The sequence below is a fragment of the Vanessa atalanta genome, chromosome 22 (genome assembly GCF_905147765.1).
Source record: "Vanessa atalanta chromosome 22, ilVanAtal1.2, whole genome shotgun sequence".
NCBI lineage: Eukaryota > Metazoa > Arthropoda > Insecta > Lepidoptera > Nymphalidae > Vanessa > Vanessa atalanta.
The window spans coordinates 9,656,689-9,670,769 of record NC_061892.1 but is presented as its reverse complement, the minus strand read 5'-3'; the positions used below and the strand labels follow the sequence as shown (position 1 = coordinate 9,670,769).

Here is a 14,081-nt window from a genome sequence, read left to right as displayed (position 1 = left end):
GGTCGCTCTGTAAGCACAACAAAACGAGTGCTGTTTGTGGCGAACGAGTAATTAATTTGTCTGCGAGTTTATTTGATTGCTTTCGGAGTTCCCTGCTGAAAATACAATGAGTAAAAACGGTTTAAGCTTTATTAAACACGCGTATCATTTCGAAAATACGGGAAATTTTATTCATATGATACATAGACTTGACTGCTCGATGGTCTGGCTTGTTTACGAGACTGCATATCCCATTCAGGGTTCGATCTCCGGGTCGGGTAAATAAGAAGATTTATCACCCCACACACCCTAAACAATGATTGCGGTTTCAAACCCAAGCGAGAACCTACCACTGATTTTCATGTGCTTAATTCGTATCCACCACTCCGCATTGAAACATTATGGTCAAAGAACTGAAACTACTTAAAATATATAGGTAACTCTCTTTCTCTTTCACTCTACGTCGCATCTCTCTTCTTTCACGTGTAACGCAATGTGCGTAACCCTAACGCAATCATACAATTGTACTGTCATGTATCAAATCGCCGCGTAAGAAGCTTCACTTCAATAAAACGTAAAAGTAGTCAAGTTATTCCTTTGTAAAACTAAGATTTTTCTTCCCTTCCACAGTCTGGTAACGAAACGCGGAGCCGTAGTAATGTTCGTAATTACGCAATTAACAGATGATTCGTTGGCGTAATTAATTCAGCGCTGCGGAGCGGTTTAATTAGTTCCTTTATTTATTTTAAACTAATTGTTTGTTTTGACGAGCTTGAAACTGACAAATGGATTTTTGGTTCGACGTAAAGTTTTATTGAGCGTGTTATTGAATTTCATTGTAGATTTTAATCACTATTTAAAGAACGAACTATGAACGGTATAAATTTGGTTTTATTTTATTTATTTATTTATTATTAGTTAGCTACTTACCGACTTTATATGGGGAGAATTAAGATTTTATCCCCACTGCGCTGCAGCATAGGGTACGATTAAAAGACGATTGCATTTTAGCACGAAGATGTTTTTAGTCTAAATCATGTCGGATAATCCAAACTAAGTATATAAATGCGAAAATGAGTGTGTCTGTCACACCTTTATATCTTAACTAGTCAATTGGTCTTTACGAAATCTTGCATACAATTCGTCAGTGGTACCTACGTAAAAGAACCTAGCGTAACATCTGCCCCCACCATACATAGGTGTATGGTGGGGGATATTCGGATACTTGTCAATAAATAAAATAAAACATTTATTTTTTGCACAAAAATATTCATACCGGACCCTTTAATACGTAAATCGTCTTACAAACACGATGTTAGCTAACGACTCCTCCATGTAATTTGTTTCCGATTCTGATTGCTTGCGACCGAAGCTAACTACCTACGTGTACAATTCAATAACTTTGTCGATTAAGCTTTAACGAGAATTGAAAAAAAAAAACATTCGATTTTATTACAAAGTAAAGTAAAAATATGTTGACAGATTAAAAAAATATATTTAGCTAATTGAATAATATTTGCAGTCATGTTTTTGTTGAGCAATTGTTTTGTCGATCGTTTCGTTAAACTGTTATATTTTTAACGCAGAGAAGAGCGCGTCGCTTTTTAGTCTAGTCGCAATTGCGTCACCCAAAAACAAAACTGATGCATATTTATTCAACGATTTGTATTGAATCCCAATTAGATAATTGACTGACGTTTCTACTCGTGTGCTAAGTCATTTATAGCGGTATATTTAAAAAAAGCAATTCCTTATAATAAATTGACTTTAAGTTTACAATTATTTATATTAACAATAGTGTATTTCATTATCATACATTTATCATACTATCCGTTAATCGTACTGATCCGTAAGTAGCAAGCAGGTAAAGGCAATTATATAGTGCCTCTCGCACATTTGATGAAAAACGAAAATTTTGAGTAAAATTTACACATAAAAACAACTTAATCTGTGATATATATTTATAATGAAATGATTTCATCAACACAGTCTTTAGTCATAAAAATCAATGTAATAAACGCGTCTATGCAGACTCTCGAGCTAACAAACTTACAATTAGCATACAAAGTGGGCGAGAGCGGCCCCCGCAAATAAAGCCGCGTGCACAAGTTAATAGTGCTCCTATTACCTCGCGATCACGGGCCGCAAACAAAAATACAGAATAGGGCTGCCACTAACAAGTAGATCGTAATCAAAAATACAACTTATACAACTCAGTAAGCGACTCAACCTTTTTGCGTGAAATTCGTTAAGTACGTAAAAGAATCTTGCACTTCAATTTGACCTTGAAATTTTAATTAAATTTTAAGGTTTTTACTTTGTTGATACATATCGGTATCTGCGATCTGTGAAAGTTTAAAATGATTTCGTCATGCGTTGGCAGAAACAACTAATTATATCACCTGTCTATTTTATTTAAGAACAAATGTGACGTAGGCTGTGTTTAAAACGTATTCATTCATAAAGGCTAGTTAATTACATATAAAAATGATATTTTTTTAAATTATTTCAAAATTTTATTTTCCCATGAGAAAGTAAAATTTGATTATTATTTATTAATTATGAATTTTATAATAATATTAAACTTTTTTTTTTCATAAAGACAATATTTGTTATTTTTCATAGTATGAATGAAATATACGCCTGGTAACCCTGTGCAGTTCATAACGAGGGGGTGACGCAATGTTTGCGCGCGCTCTTATTGAATTTGTACAAAGATATTGCCGTTTAATTGCAGGGGACGCTCGACCTCTTGCGGCTCTATGCGTTCCTGGTAGATGCTACATTTTATGACTTCAATTATATATTTTTTGTACATCGTAGAACCATCCGAGGGGTAAGGTCACACACCATGTACATCAGTTAAGTCTTATTTATGACCTTTGCTAGTTTACGTAGATGTAGGTACCACTTACCTGATATCCTACTATTAAAGAATCTTTAATATTTTTAAGGTGTTTATAGAATTGTTTTTTAACCAGTTTGGTGCAACTACAGAAAATAAACTCTTCATGACTAGGGCGATAAATAAAAAGTAAAATTAAAAGCCTATAATTACCCCAATACTGGGCTAAGGCCTTCTCTCCTTTTGAGGAGATGGCTTGGATCTCCACATTGCTTTCAGATAGATTATTGGATACACATGTAGATTCTTTTCATGAGATAAATTATAAACACATAAAGGATCATCGCGGCTAGCCCGATGTGAATCCGCAATCATCAGTTAAATATAATTATTTCAATCACTGGGCCGTCTCAGTCAGAGTAATTAGGGATTATAAAAAAAAAACGATAATATGTCCAACTAGCGCCCCACCCTGGCTTCGCACGGGTGCAATGTTGATACTAAATATACTACAGAATGTCTTTATTTTTACAGTTTTTTCAGTCAGTTCAGGGCCATATTGATCTATATTAAATGCACAGTGTATTTAAGGTACTTAATTCGATTAGGATTAATATTGTGTTGCTTAAAATCGCTTCATAAAGTTATTATTTGTCTTAAAAAGTAAAGGATAATTTTTTTTTTATTGTAGGTTATCCCTATGAGATAGACATATACCATCGCGGATATTTTTGTAGACCCCTTTAAGGTGTAAAATGCTGTCGTACATTATTTTGATATATCTCGTATGGATCAGGCAGCGTTTGCAATATAAGCGCAAAAAAAATAAAATATATATATATATCATCACATTCGAAACCTCTAAAACTATCAGCGTTTCTCTACCACACTTTGTATGTATTATACATATAAAACTTCCTCTTGAATCACTCTATCTTTAAAAAAAACCGCACCCAAATCTGTTGCGTAGATTTAAAGATCTAAGCATACATAGGGACAGACAGACAGTGGGAAGCGACTTTATTTTATACAATGTAGTGATGTTTGATGGATCGCTATTACGGTGAAAATATAGGAGTTAGTATGTGAAACATAAAAACCTGCGTCTATCTGTAGTAATAACTGATTTAAGTCACTCATTAAACTCTCCTATTATTTAACTGCTCTAATTAAATTTTCATTCCCTCTTTAAAGTTTATTCTCCTCTAATCGTTTCAGATATTTACGTCCTTTTAATTTTAAGTAAATTATATTAAAGATCTTAAAATACTTCTTCTCAGCTTGCTATTATGTAAAACACACCACAGAACATTTAAATTTTTAAACCAAAGGAATAAGTCTTATTTTTCTTTAAATACAAACGTACTTAAGCTGTTATTGAATTTCGTAAAAGTAAATGATGTAACGATAGAAGAAATCAAGAGATGAGGATTCAATTTCATTGTATTATAATTTCTATTGTTGTTAAATTAAAGTTCAAATTCACCTGGCAATGCGACGAGGGTGTTTTGATAGTTTATATAAAATGTATCCTTGTTCGCTTGTAATAAAGTCAATTATTGTTTGTCGGGTTTCGTGTTAAGGGGACATCACGCTATTTGTCAGGACTTAATTTAGTTGTGGATTAACTCAGTTTGAGCGATTGATGTTTTTGTTCCCGCTTTTGATGCGAGTTCCAATACTTGTAGCGTTGTACGGGTTGCCTCGACGGAAATATTACATACTTATTATAGTTTTTATTGGCAATCTCAGAGGCTTATTTTTATCTTCGATCCTTAAAAAAACTTAAAACATTAATTCTGATTCCCAAAAAAATGATTTGATTATCTCTTAATATAACATAAATAATATTTTTTGGGCTTTTTTTGAGTTTTATTTAGAAAAGATGAGTCAGTGAGGTGTGTTTATTACGAGAAAGTGTATCTTGTTCAAATAACTGTTTCTAGAAATTAATTGACGTTGAAGTGATTTATTTTTCTCGCAGTGCAATGACCATGTAACTAAGTTCTATTGTATTGAATAGTTACTATTTATTTAAAATGAATTACTCATGTTCATATCCCTTTCTTGATGTATATATTGCAAACATAATTTAAAATTGTATCGTCTTTTTTTAGTTAAGCATGTAAAGATAGAAAGAGAGCTATATATTAGTACCTTTGTTATTGTAATGATGTAGTTACAAACATTTATTATATAATTGACATCAAAAACAATTCCAAAATTAATGGGAACAGTTACAAGGAATCACATGCAGGCCCCGTGCTGCCATCAAAGACACGCATCCCTCCCCTTAAGACGTAACGAACGTTATTATTAATTTTACCTCGCGCTTCCCTGAGCGAAATAAAACTCTCACGCTCAACAATAAAGATCAATTTGCTACACATACAGGTTAGAAGATAGGCCCCTTTGTTACCGCATAAAGCGAGTTATTGGCTAACTTTTGGTCCACAGGCTGCATCTAAGATGGCGAGGGTTTTCTGTCTCGTTTCCTCGTATGCTTTTTACGTATCGGCATCCCGTTTTGTTTCTTGAAAGAAGTCAGTGTTTGTGTTGGGCGTTAGAGGGGGTTTGTAAAGTAAATAAAGAGGTATTGAAGGCGATCGATGGAGGCGAGACTACAGTTACGGGTTTCGGTGTTTCGCGAAAACGAAGTTTTTTTTCGTATAAGAGAATTTTCTTTTTAACATACTTCAAACAGCAATTTGCAATGATACTTTGGAGATCGCTTTCTAAACGTCAAACTATTTTTAGGTAAAAAAAATGCAACACTTGCCTATATTAAAAAAATATATATTTAAAATTAAAAGAATATAACAAATATGCTGTATGTAAAAAAAAATATAATATTTCCATATTTCCAAAAAATATTGACTATTTTTGTTTTATTATAATAAGCTATGCTTACTCTACTTTTAAACTTGTATAATTATCGATTTGTAAATATGTATGTATATGTATTTATATAGTATATATAAACAATATACGTAGTATATGTATTATGTGTATTGTATTTTTATGTATGTTTATGTATTATATTTTTATTTATGTAAGTATTTATATTTTCATATTTTCTATACTACAGTCTGCACTATTTTGCCCGCTACATCACCCTGTCACTCACCTCCATAGGTTGACTGGAAGAAATCTCTTTTAGAGATAAGTCCACCTTTGCCTGTACATATATTACTGTACCATCGTTGTAACATATTTTAGTGCAATAAAGAATATAATATTATCTAAGCGCATATCTACTCGCCGTTTATATAACAAATAATTTTAGTATCTATAAGTACCTACCCATTTTAAACCTAGAGATCTTTGATTAACAAAAAAATATTAGAACATCCTCTACTATTACATTTCAAAATATTAAAATCAAGAGTGAGTAACACATACATACAAACGGACACAATTACTTCTCACCCATTGGTCATTCATTTCATCATTGCCCCGCCTACTCGATACTGAGTCTAAATTACTTATCAGAACCGCAAACGACTGACTGACACTTCGAAATTAACTAGATCATTGTCATATTTAAAAACATTTATATTCAACTAATTACGTCGCTGAATAGTGATTTGATTTTAGTATATTATATTAGAATACATTATGTCATAGTGCATTAAACGAGCCGGATACGACCGAACGCTATAATTAAAATTAACAGTTGAACCAAATCAATGGCTTCGATTCGCCGATACTAAAAAATACGTATTGTCTTTAAATATATATTGCATTCATATTCGTAGTGTTTCGAAGTCCAATTGAAAACTATACACGACGTTATATAATAAAAAACGAGTCCGTCCCGTCTCTTTTTGTTTCCCGCAGTATTTATTATTTCTTTTTATCTTTTTCTCCCGTCAAGCGGTTATCGATTGTGTCGAGCTCCTAACGTTCGCAGTACGAAACGTTACTTGAAAAAAACTGACAACGGTCAACGTGGCGCGTCTCTTTTTGGTTAGGCGCATGGATGTTCTTTTTTTAACATTGACATTGACTGTACGATACATATGCAGCCATTCATTATACATACAGACAATATATGAAACACTTTTGAATGCAATTGTACTTGCATCGAATAAAAGTTGCTTTACCCTTTTCCAATCGAATCCAAAAATAATTTATTAGATTATTTGTTGTAGTAGGAGTCGACTGTAGGCGAGTCTAGCCGGTACGCGGGTTCGAGCCCGTACTGACCACTGATGTTTTCATTTACGTACTTAATTTGTTTTTATAATTTGTCTCCTACTTGACAATGAATGATATTTGAAGAACATTGCAAACAACATAATAAGTATAGGTAGCAGAGATTCACACGGAATATGTTAAACTAAGGCTTTTTTTATCTTTACTCATTCTTCGATTGGAATATATACCCTATACAATAAAGGTTGACTGGTAGAGAATGCCTTCAAGCATTAAGTCCGCCTTTTGTTCCAACTTTTGTTGTTGGTCAATAAAGTTTTTAAATAAATAAAATAAATAAAATACATAGTTCGTTTATTGAGGTTATAGAATATATAACTTTACGCTATAACGATAGATTGGAGTGGTAGCTTAATAGTAGACGAAAAACTATATAAAATAGCCATATATATATATATATATATATATGTTTTTAATCTTAATTTAAGGCGTAACTGCGAGGCACAGCTAGTATTATATAAAAGTGGTAACCATTTAAGTTGGTCTTAAGGCTTATTACAAGTCCATCTGGGTACCACTCCATCAGCAATACAAAGTATTGATGTGCTCTGATTTGAAAGGTGAGTGAGCAAGTTAAATGGCTGATGTCATTTACCATAAGGTGGCCCATTTAGCCATCCGATCAACTATAAAAAAAAGTTATTACTTTTGCATGATTTTCCAGCAATAAGAACAAATAATAATCATTTATCATCAACAAAACTTGTTCGTTGAAATTCTCACAAATATACATATACATACTAATATTTTTTTATTGCATATCTTTTTTCCAAGATCACGAGAAAAGCATTCATAAAAGAAGGTGGCGTACAACACAGAAATTCATAATACATAAAATTGCGCCAAGATTACACAAATAATACGACACGTCTGCCTCGCCGCGAGTCTATTTGACGAATGCTCTTCATATTATTAAATCGGAAGCAAGATTAGTGGCGGGGGGGCGTGCCACCGACACTTCCGCACGGAATGCGTACTGTTTATCGAATAATGTGGATTGAGATCAATTCACTTTCTGAAATTACATTAATATGACACTAAGTACCTTATTCATGAAGTTGAACTTCTGTATCTGCGTCGGGAGTTTAATTGACTTACCGTTTCACTTCACGTCACATACCCATAGTGATTTACACGCTTTTTTATAATTATGTATTTCCTGGCTAAAGACATTTTCATTACCAGATAGAAATGCCAAACGTGAAGTTTCTTTTGACGCTGCCAATTATTTTATTGGTTATATAAATATTAAGTTCTAAATCTGAAGCCCTGAACGAACGTTATCGACTCACTTGATTTCTACACAAGAAAATAGGAATATTTTTGGATTTCAACAAATAACATGAATTTTATAACTATCTTGGACAATTAAAAACATGTCTAAAATTGCGCCAATATAAAAACAATTTGAAGCTATTATTTATTTCTTAAAAAACAACTAATCTTTAATCTTTCGTACTAAATGTAACAATATATTATCATCTCCGAATAGCAAAAAACCAACAGCTTTAAATTAAGATACAATAAACAGTTGATTAAATCTTCCAATAAAATGTTTCCCCAAATACAGTGTCTAAGCTGTACTTAAATTACTAGCCAGTCAAACAGGTATGACATTGCCTTTTTTATCTTATATAATTAAACTGAAAAAATAAAATAAAAAATTTGGAACAAAAAACAAATTTAATTTTAGATATGAACTTTATACTCTATATTAATGACAAATATGTTCTTTAACTCGGTACAATATTTGTATAAAAATATGTCTACACTCGGACAAGCTCACAGTCGGCACTCGACAGTCAGACACGCACGCCTCGCGGGGCTAATTAGAGCCAGAATTCTTAACACGAACTCTGTAATTTTTAATTTTTGTTCGTAATGGTCATAAAACGCACTGAAATAATTGATAAGACTTGCCTCAAATGAAATTATAAGGTAAAGTTCAGTATTTAAGAAATTACTAATTAAAGACCATGTTCAGCGTGTTTATTAAAATATATAACTTTCAAGTAACAAATAACAACATTAAAATTAAATGCGACTTTTATTTAAAAGCACACCGAATAAAACTACTACAAAGCGTCAATTCTTTTGTTCATTCGGCTGATAAAACGAAAAGTAATTCCCCCAAAAAACAATGCGTCCTAAAAGGCCCCAAACAGGCTCGTTTGTAAAATTCGATTTGCGGATATTATGTTAACATTATTGCAACGAAACAACACATGTTACTAGCAAAGTCAATTTGTCACTCGATTAACATTAAAAGACCTCGTACAAGCGTTGAATAACTCAATTACTCCCAATCCAATATAACAAACTGGGATTCGGTGCTCTCGAGAGACTATTCGATATTTAAATTAACCGCGGGCGACCAATCACGGCGCTCCGCTCCGAACACAAATCTGACATCTGTCATATTTGAGCGCCATTGTTAGTGTTTTGACGTTTCTTTTTTTTCGCGTGACAGTTGGCGCGGGCGTATTCGGTTATTTTGTTTTATTGTTACGTTTTATTCAATCGGACGTAAGGATGTGATGCCCGCTGCGTGCTAAATGCTCTTATTTGTTATTTTTATTTCAACATCACTTAAAGTTCTATGCTGAATGTTTATTTGGAGTTTAATTTTCTATGAAACACTTTTTTGTATCTTACTTTTGGCATAATTTAATTATAGGTATATTAATGCCATTTTAATGACCCAAAAATAATCGCTTAGAGGCGTCGAAGTCAATTCACTCGCAAATTATACTATCCATATATTTGAGTATCATACAAATATTTAGCGATATCGTGTTAAGGCGTAAGTGACAAGAAACTAATAACTCTGTCTCAAGTCACGCGGTACCGAATCGCTTATATTTTTTACGAACGGAACTGTTGTCAGGTCTATTTACGTAAGCTTAACCATTTTGTTTCATACAGCTGGGCAAAGGCCTTCTTACTCTTGAGGTGAAGTTTTGGGTGTATATTGCGGGCTGGGGGATATAGTTGAATTTTATCCGACACATGAAATTTTTTTTAGACGGGCACAAGAGCCCACTCAATCATTTCTACCAAAACCTAAAAAATTTAGACTACTTTATGTGTTAATATGTGTCTCAAAAATTACTTAGCGTAATCACTGATTTTACTAATTCAGAACGTAAGATTAAAGGGTACAGCCATTTAGAATATAAAAATAAAAACATTTAAGAGTGAATCATAGTTCTATCATAGTTAAGGCAATGTGGTCTCAGTACACCCACCCAATGTGACCCAATGACACCCAGCAGTACACATATTTCAAAAACGGTCATATCAGTTAATAAACAAGCCTATTATAGTTTTATTGCTCAAACATAATTATTATGAGGTCTATCGTAAGCTCTCCCTCATTGCGTGATCGCCGAACACTTATTAATTTCTAACAAACGGGAACCAGTCGTTTCATGCTCGCGAGTGTAATTTTACTTTTATTAATTACCAAAACAGGGCTATTTGCCGTTCGTTTGTTGAGTTATAATTAGATTTCCGAACCGCCCGCCACATCGCTTTCAGACCGTAGATGTGCGAGTGTGACAACCCTGTTATTGCTTCGAATGTTTTGATTTCCTTTGTTATTAATTTTTACGAAATGTGAATTATAAATGGGGACCGGGCATTCCATTTTACTTAGTAGACATAATTATGGAACATTGTTTGTGTGTGTGTGTCTTATTTCGCACATTAATGTGCTACAATTTCATCATTATCATCGTCGTCATCCCTTTCTTGCTGTCTTTTAAACATATGTAGTTGTCTATTAGTTCGTTTTGTTTTTCCGGTTAATTTAAGTAGGTATTCAATTTACTGTTCCGCAAATGCTACCTTAATAACTAGTCACCACAAATGTCATTAAATAAACATTTGCTGTATTATTAACATTTACATTTGTTAACATTCCAATTTTATAGATTAAGGCGTTACTTCTGTTTGTTATTGTTAATTTAGGTTTAAAAACCTACTTAACGTCTCTATGATCGCTGTAAAACACATGATTGTAAAAACATCATCTTTGATATTACCAGATCTTTGAAAAATCTGGGCACACTATGTATCTGAATATACTCTTAGCTATATAAATTCGCTTAAAAGACAAGGCGAACATACCCATTCGCACTACACGTGATCTTAAATATCAACAAAAATATCTACAATTATAAGATTTGACGCTTCAATGCTTATTACTTCCAAGCCAAAGCTCGGAGAGGTCATCAAAGGCATCTTACCTTCCCCCGATATATATTTTTTTATTCTTTCAGATTTATTGTTGTCAGATGCCGAAGCACGTTGTCTATATTAGCTCAATTTACAATTTCTAATTTGCAAATGCAAATTTCATGAGCTCAAACGTCCACTCCAGTAAAATCATGTGCGATTTATACGAGAAATATTCTTAGGATCAGTCCGTAGTTTGACTCAGAAAGCACCTAAAGACTGATTCTGATCTGATTGGTGTTGAATTGCCGTTCCATCATCTGAGCAATATATGTCTGTATTTCTATATCTATATCATAATCTTAATCATCTTGTACACAAACCGCGGCTACTACAGCGAGTTGCGAGCGGCATAATAGTAGGTTGCCTGGAAGAAATCATTTCCTTAGTAATAATATCGCCTTTGTACACCTGCTGTTCCTAAATTTTATGTAATTTTTACACATATTGTATACAACGATTTCTAATTGCTATTGTTACAAATTTAAATACATATTGAAATCGGTCTTTTAATAAGAGCTCCAATGACATTAACATATAACGATTAAAACTTGTGTGAGTAACTTAATTTAAATAATTTTTGAATTCTCTAAGAACGGTCTGCATAGCGCTGACTAGCGGCGGGTACACCAGCCGATACCATTCGTCAAAAGCCCCCAAACTCATTAAATCGTTAGCACTTTTGATGTTATCCTTCTACTATCAATAACAGCACGCATTTTAATCATTTGTATGAAGGTCTCGATTATGATTTCTCTTCAGAATAAACACGTTATATGAATTATTTATTAGTAAGCAAACTAGTTGATCGGCATGATTTCCTGTAAGCAAAACCAAAATATTTAAAAGAGGTTGTACAATTCTCACCTGTAAGCCTTCGTCAGTTAAGAAAAAAAAATGGAACTTATTTTACGATATCACTCCAAATTTTTAATGTATTAAAAGAAGACCATTACCCATTAGGACATTTACTAGCTGCGGCTGGAACGTTAGGTAGTTACACTTTGCAATTCTGTTAAGGCAAATGAATAAATGTATTTCGTTGTTGGTTGCCAAAGTCTTGGATATATTTTTTCATAGCATTTACACTCGACTGTCATATCTATGGCGTGATCCGCGAGACCCATTTCGGTCGAATGTTAAACAAATTTAATACGTTTGACAGGAAAGCCATCAAGCCTCGCATGTCCCTAACCTGTCTCAGAACTGAAATCGAACCGGTCACGCGATCGCCGTACTTTTACCGCTCTTCTACCCCCAAAAATATATCATTTCACACTACAACTTGACGCCGCATTTATGTCGTACGTCTCACGAGATCACAACTAATATTAACTGTATTTTAAATTGTATAAAGTTTAATTTGCCGTGAATAGCTCCTGGGAGGTAGAAGACCTGATGGCACATTCATATGATTGAGTTCGCGTTTCATGCTTCAGAGTATTCAAAGTTAGTTTTGTTATGTCTGGCCTCAAACAGTTTAGTGACGTGTTTTCTACCTGATTTATCGTTGAAGCGTTGCTTTTTCGGTTTTATTGCTTGAAACGCGAAGTTTGATACTATAATGGTATTATGGATGGCACATCAATTATGTGGAAGTTGGTGGAACTCGGCTTGGCTCGTTAGGTCTGTTGTTTAGCAATCGTAGGGTGTCGCTGATCAAAAGTTTAACGGTTAGGGACGATTTATGGTTGTATGAAAACTGTTGCTAGCTTTCATTTCACGATTCTTGTTTGTTTTAGTGAATTAATAGGTAGGTAATTATCTTAAACATAGCGATGACGTTTCGATAGTTTGCTTAAAAGATTTTAACTAACACATTTTTGGTCACAGTGACCAATTTTTAACTTTTGCTACTTTGCTAGAAGATATTAATGTGCAGATTAGGTGCAGAATAGAAGACTGAAAGCCAAACTTTACTCATAGTGTTTTCTCCATTCCAGGTATGGTTTCAAAACCGCCGTGCAAAATGGCGACGGCAAGAGAAAATGGAAGCGGCAAGACTCGGCCTTTCAGAGTATGGTGCTCCAGTGCCGAGACTATCTGGTCTTGGCTTGCCAGTCGACCCGTGGCTGGCACCGCCTTTGCTCACTGCTTTACCAGGTAATATATCTTGTAAATTAATCCAAGCGTTAACTTTTAAAACCAAAGAAAAACATTTTTATATCCCACTAAATAAACAATTCTGAAGGTAGTGTTATGATACATATTTCCGAAGTCTTAGTTGAATGTTCCTTATTTAATATTTGTAAGATAATTCATGATATAACAAATATTAAAAAATTAACGTATTATAATGTCCTTACTGTTAAGTAGTGAATTCGTTTAATAAGAATTATTTTTACCGCCGAACCAATATAATACAACTAAATACATTTTCTGATACACGTCTTTACTATTTCAGGTTTCTTAAGTCATCCACCATCGGGGTACCCGAGTTACCTGACTCCCCCCGCGCCAGCAGCCCCCGCGCCCGCTCCAGCACCCGACCCGAGGTCCTCGTCCATTGCCGCCTTACGTCTCAAGGCAAAGGAGCACGTAGAAAGCATAAGCAAGGGTCTCCAGATGGTTTAGTTAGTTCCACTTTGACACATTCCAGTTTTATAAGCTAAAAATTAATATAAGTAGTTCGGATATCATGATATTTCCGGTGGGACTCCCAAAAAAAATTGATTAACTAAATCTTAACCCATGAGTTAAAATCTGGCTAGATCAAAAATTATCAGCGGTAAAGGAAAATTAATCTTATTGGTAAATCTATAAGAAGTCTTAGAAGAAAGCCTTCTAATAACGTGCAGTG

General features: G+C 33.7%; 1 protein-coding gene across 1 annotated transcript in view; it reads left to right on the top strand.

Moving 5' to 3' along the window:
* The window catches only part of LOC125072786 (retinal homeobox protein Rx1-like), a 39,996-nt gene extending 26,141 nt beyond the window's left edge, over positions 1-13,855 (top strand). The window contains exons 3-4 of the mRNA XM_047683480.1: positions 13,225-13,384; positions 13,686-13,855. Of these exons, the coding sequence (XP_047539436.1) occupies positions 13,225-13,384; positions 13,686-13,855 (330 nt within the window). The remainder of the gene's footprint in view (positions 1-13,224; positions 13,385-13,685) is intronic.
* Positions 13,856-14,081: the final 226 nt, after the last annotated feature.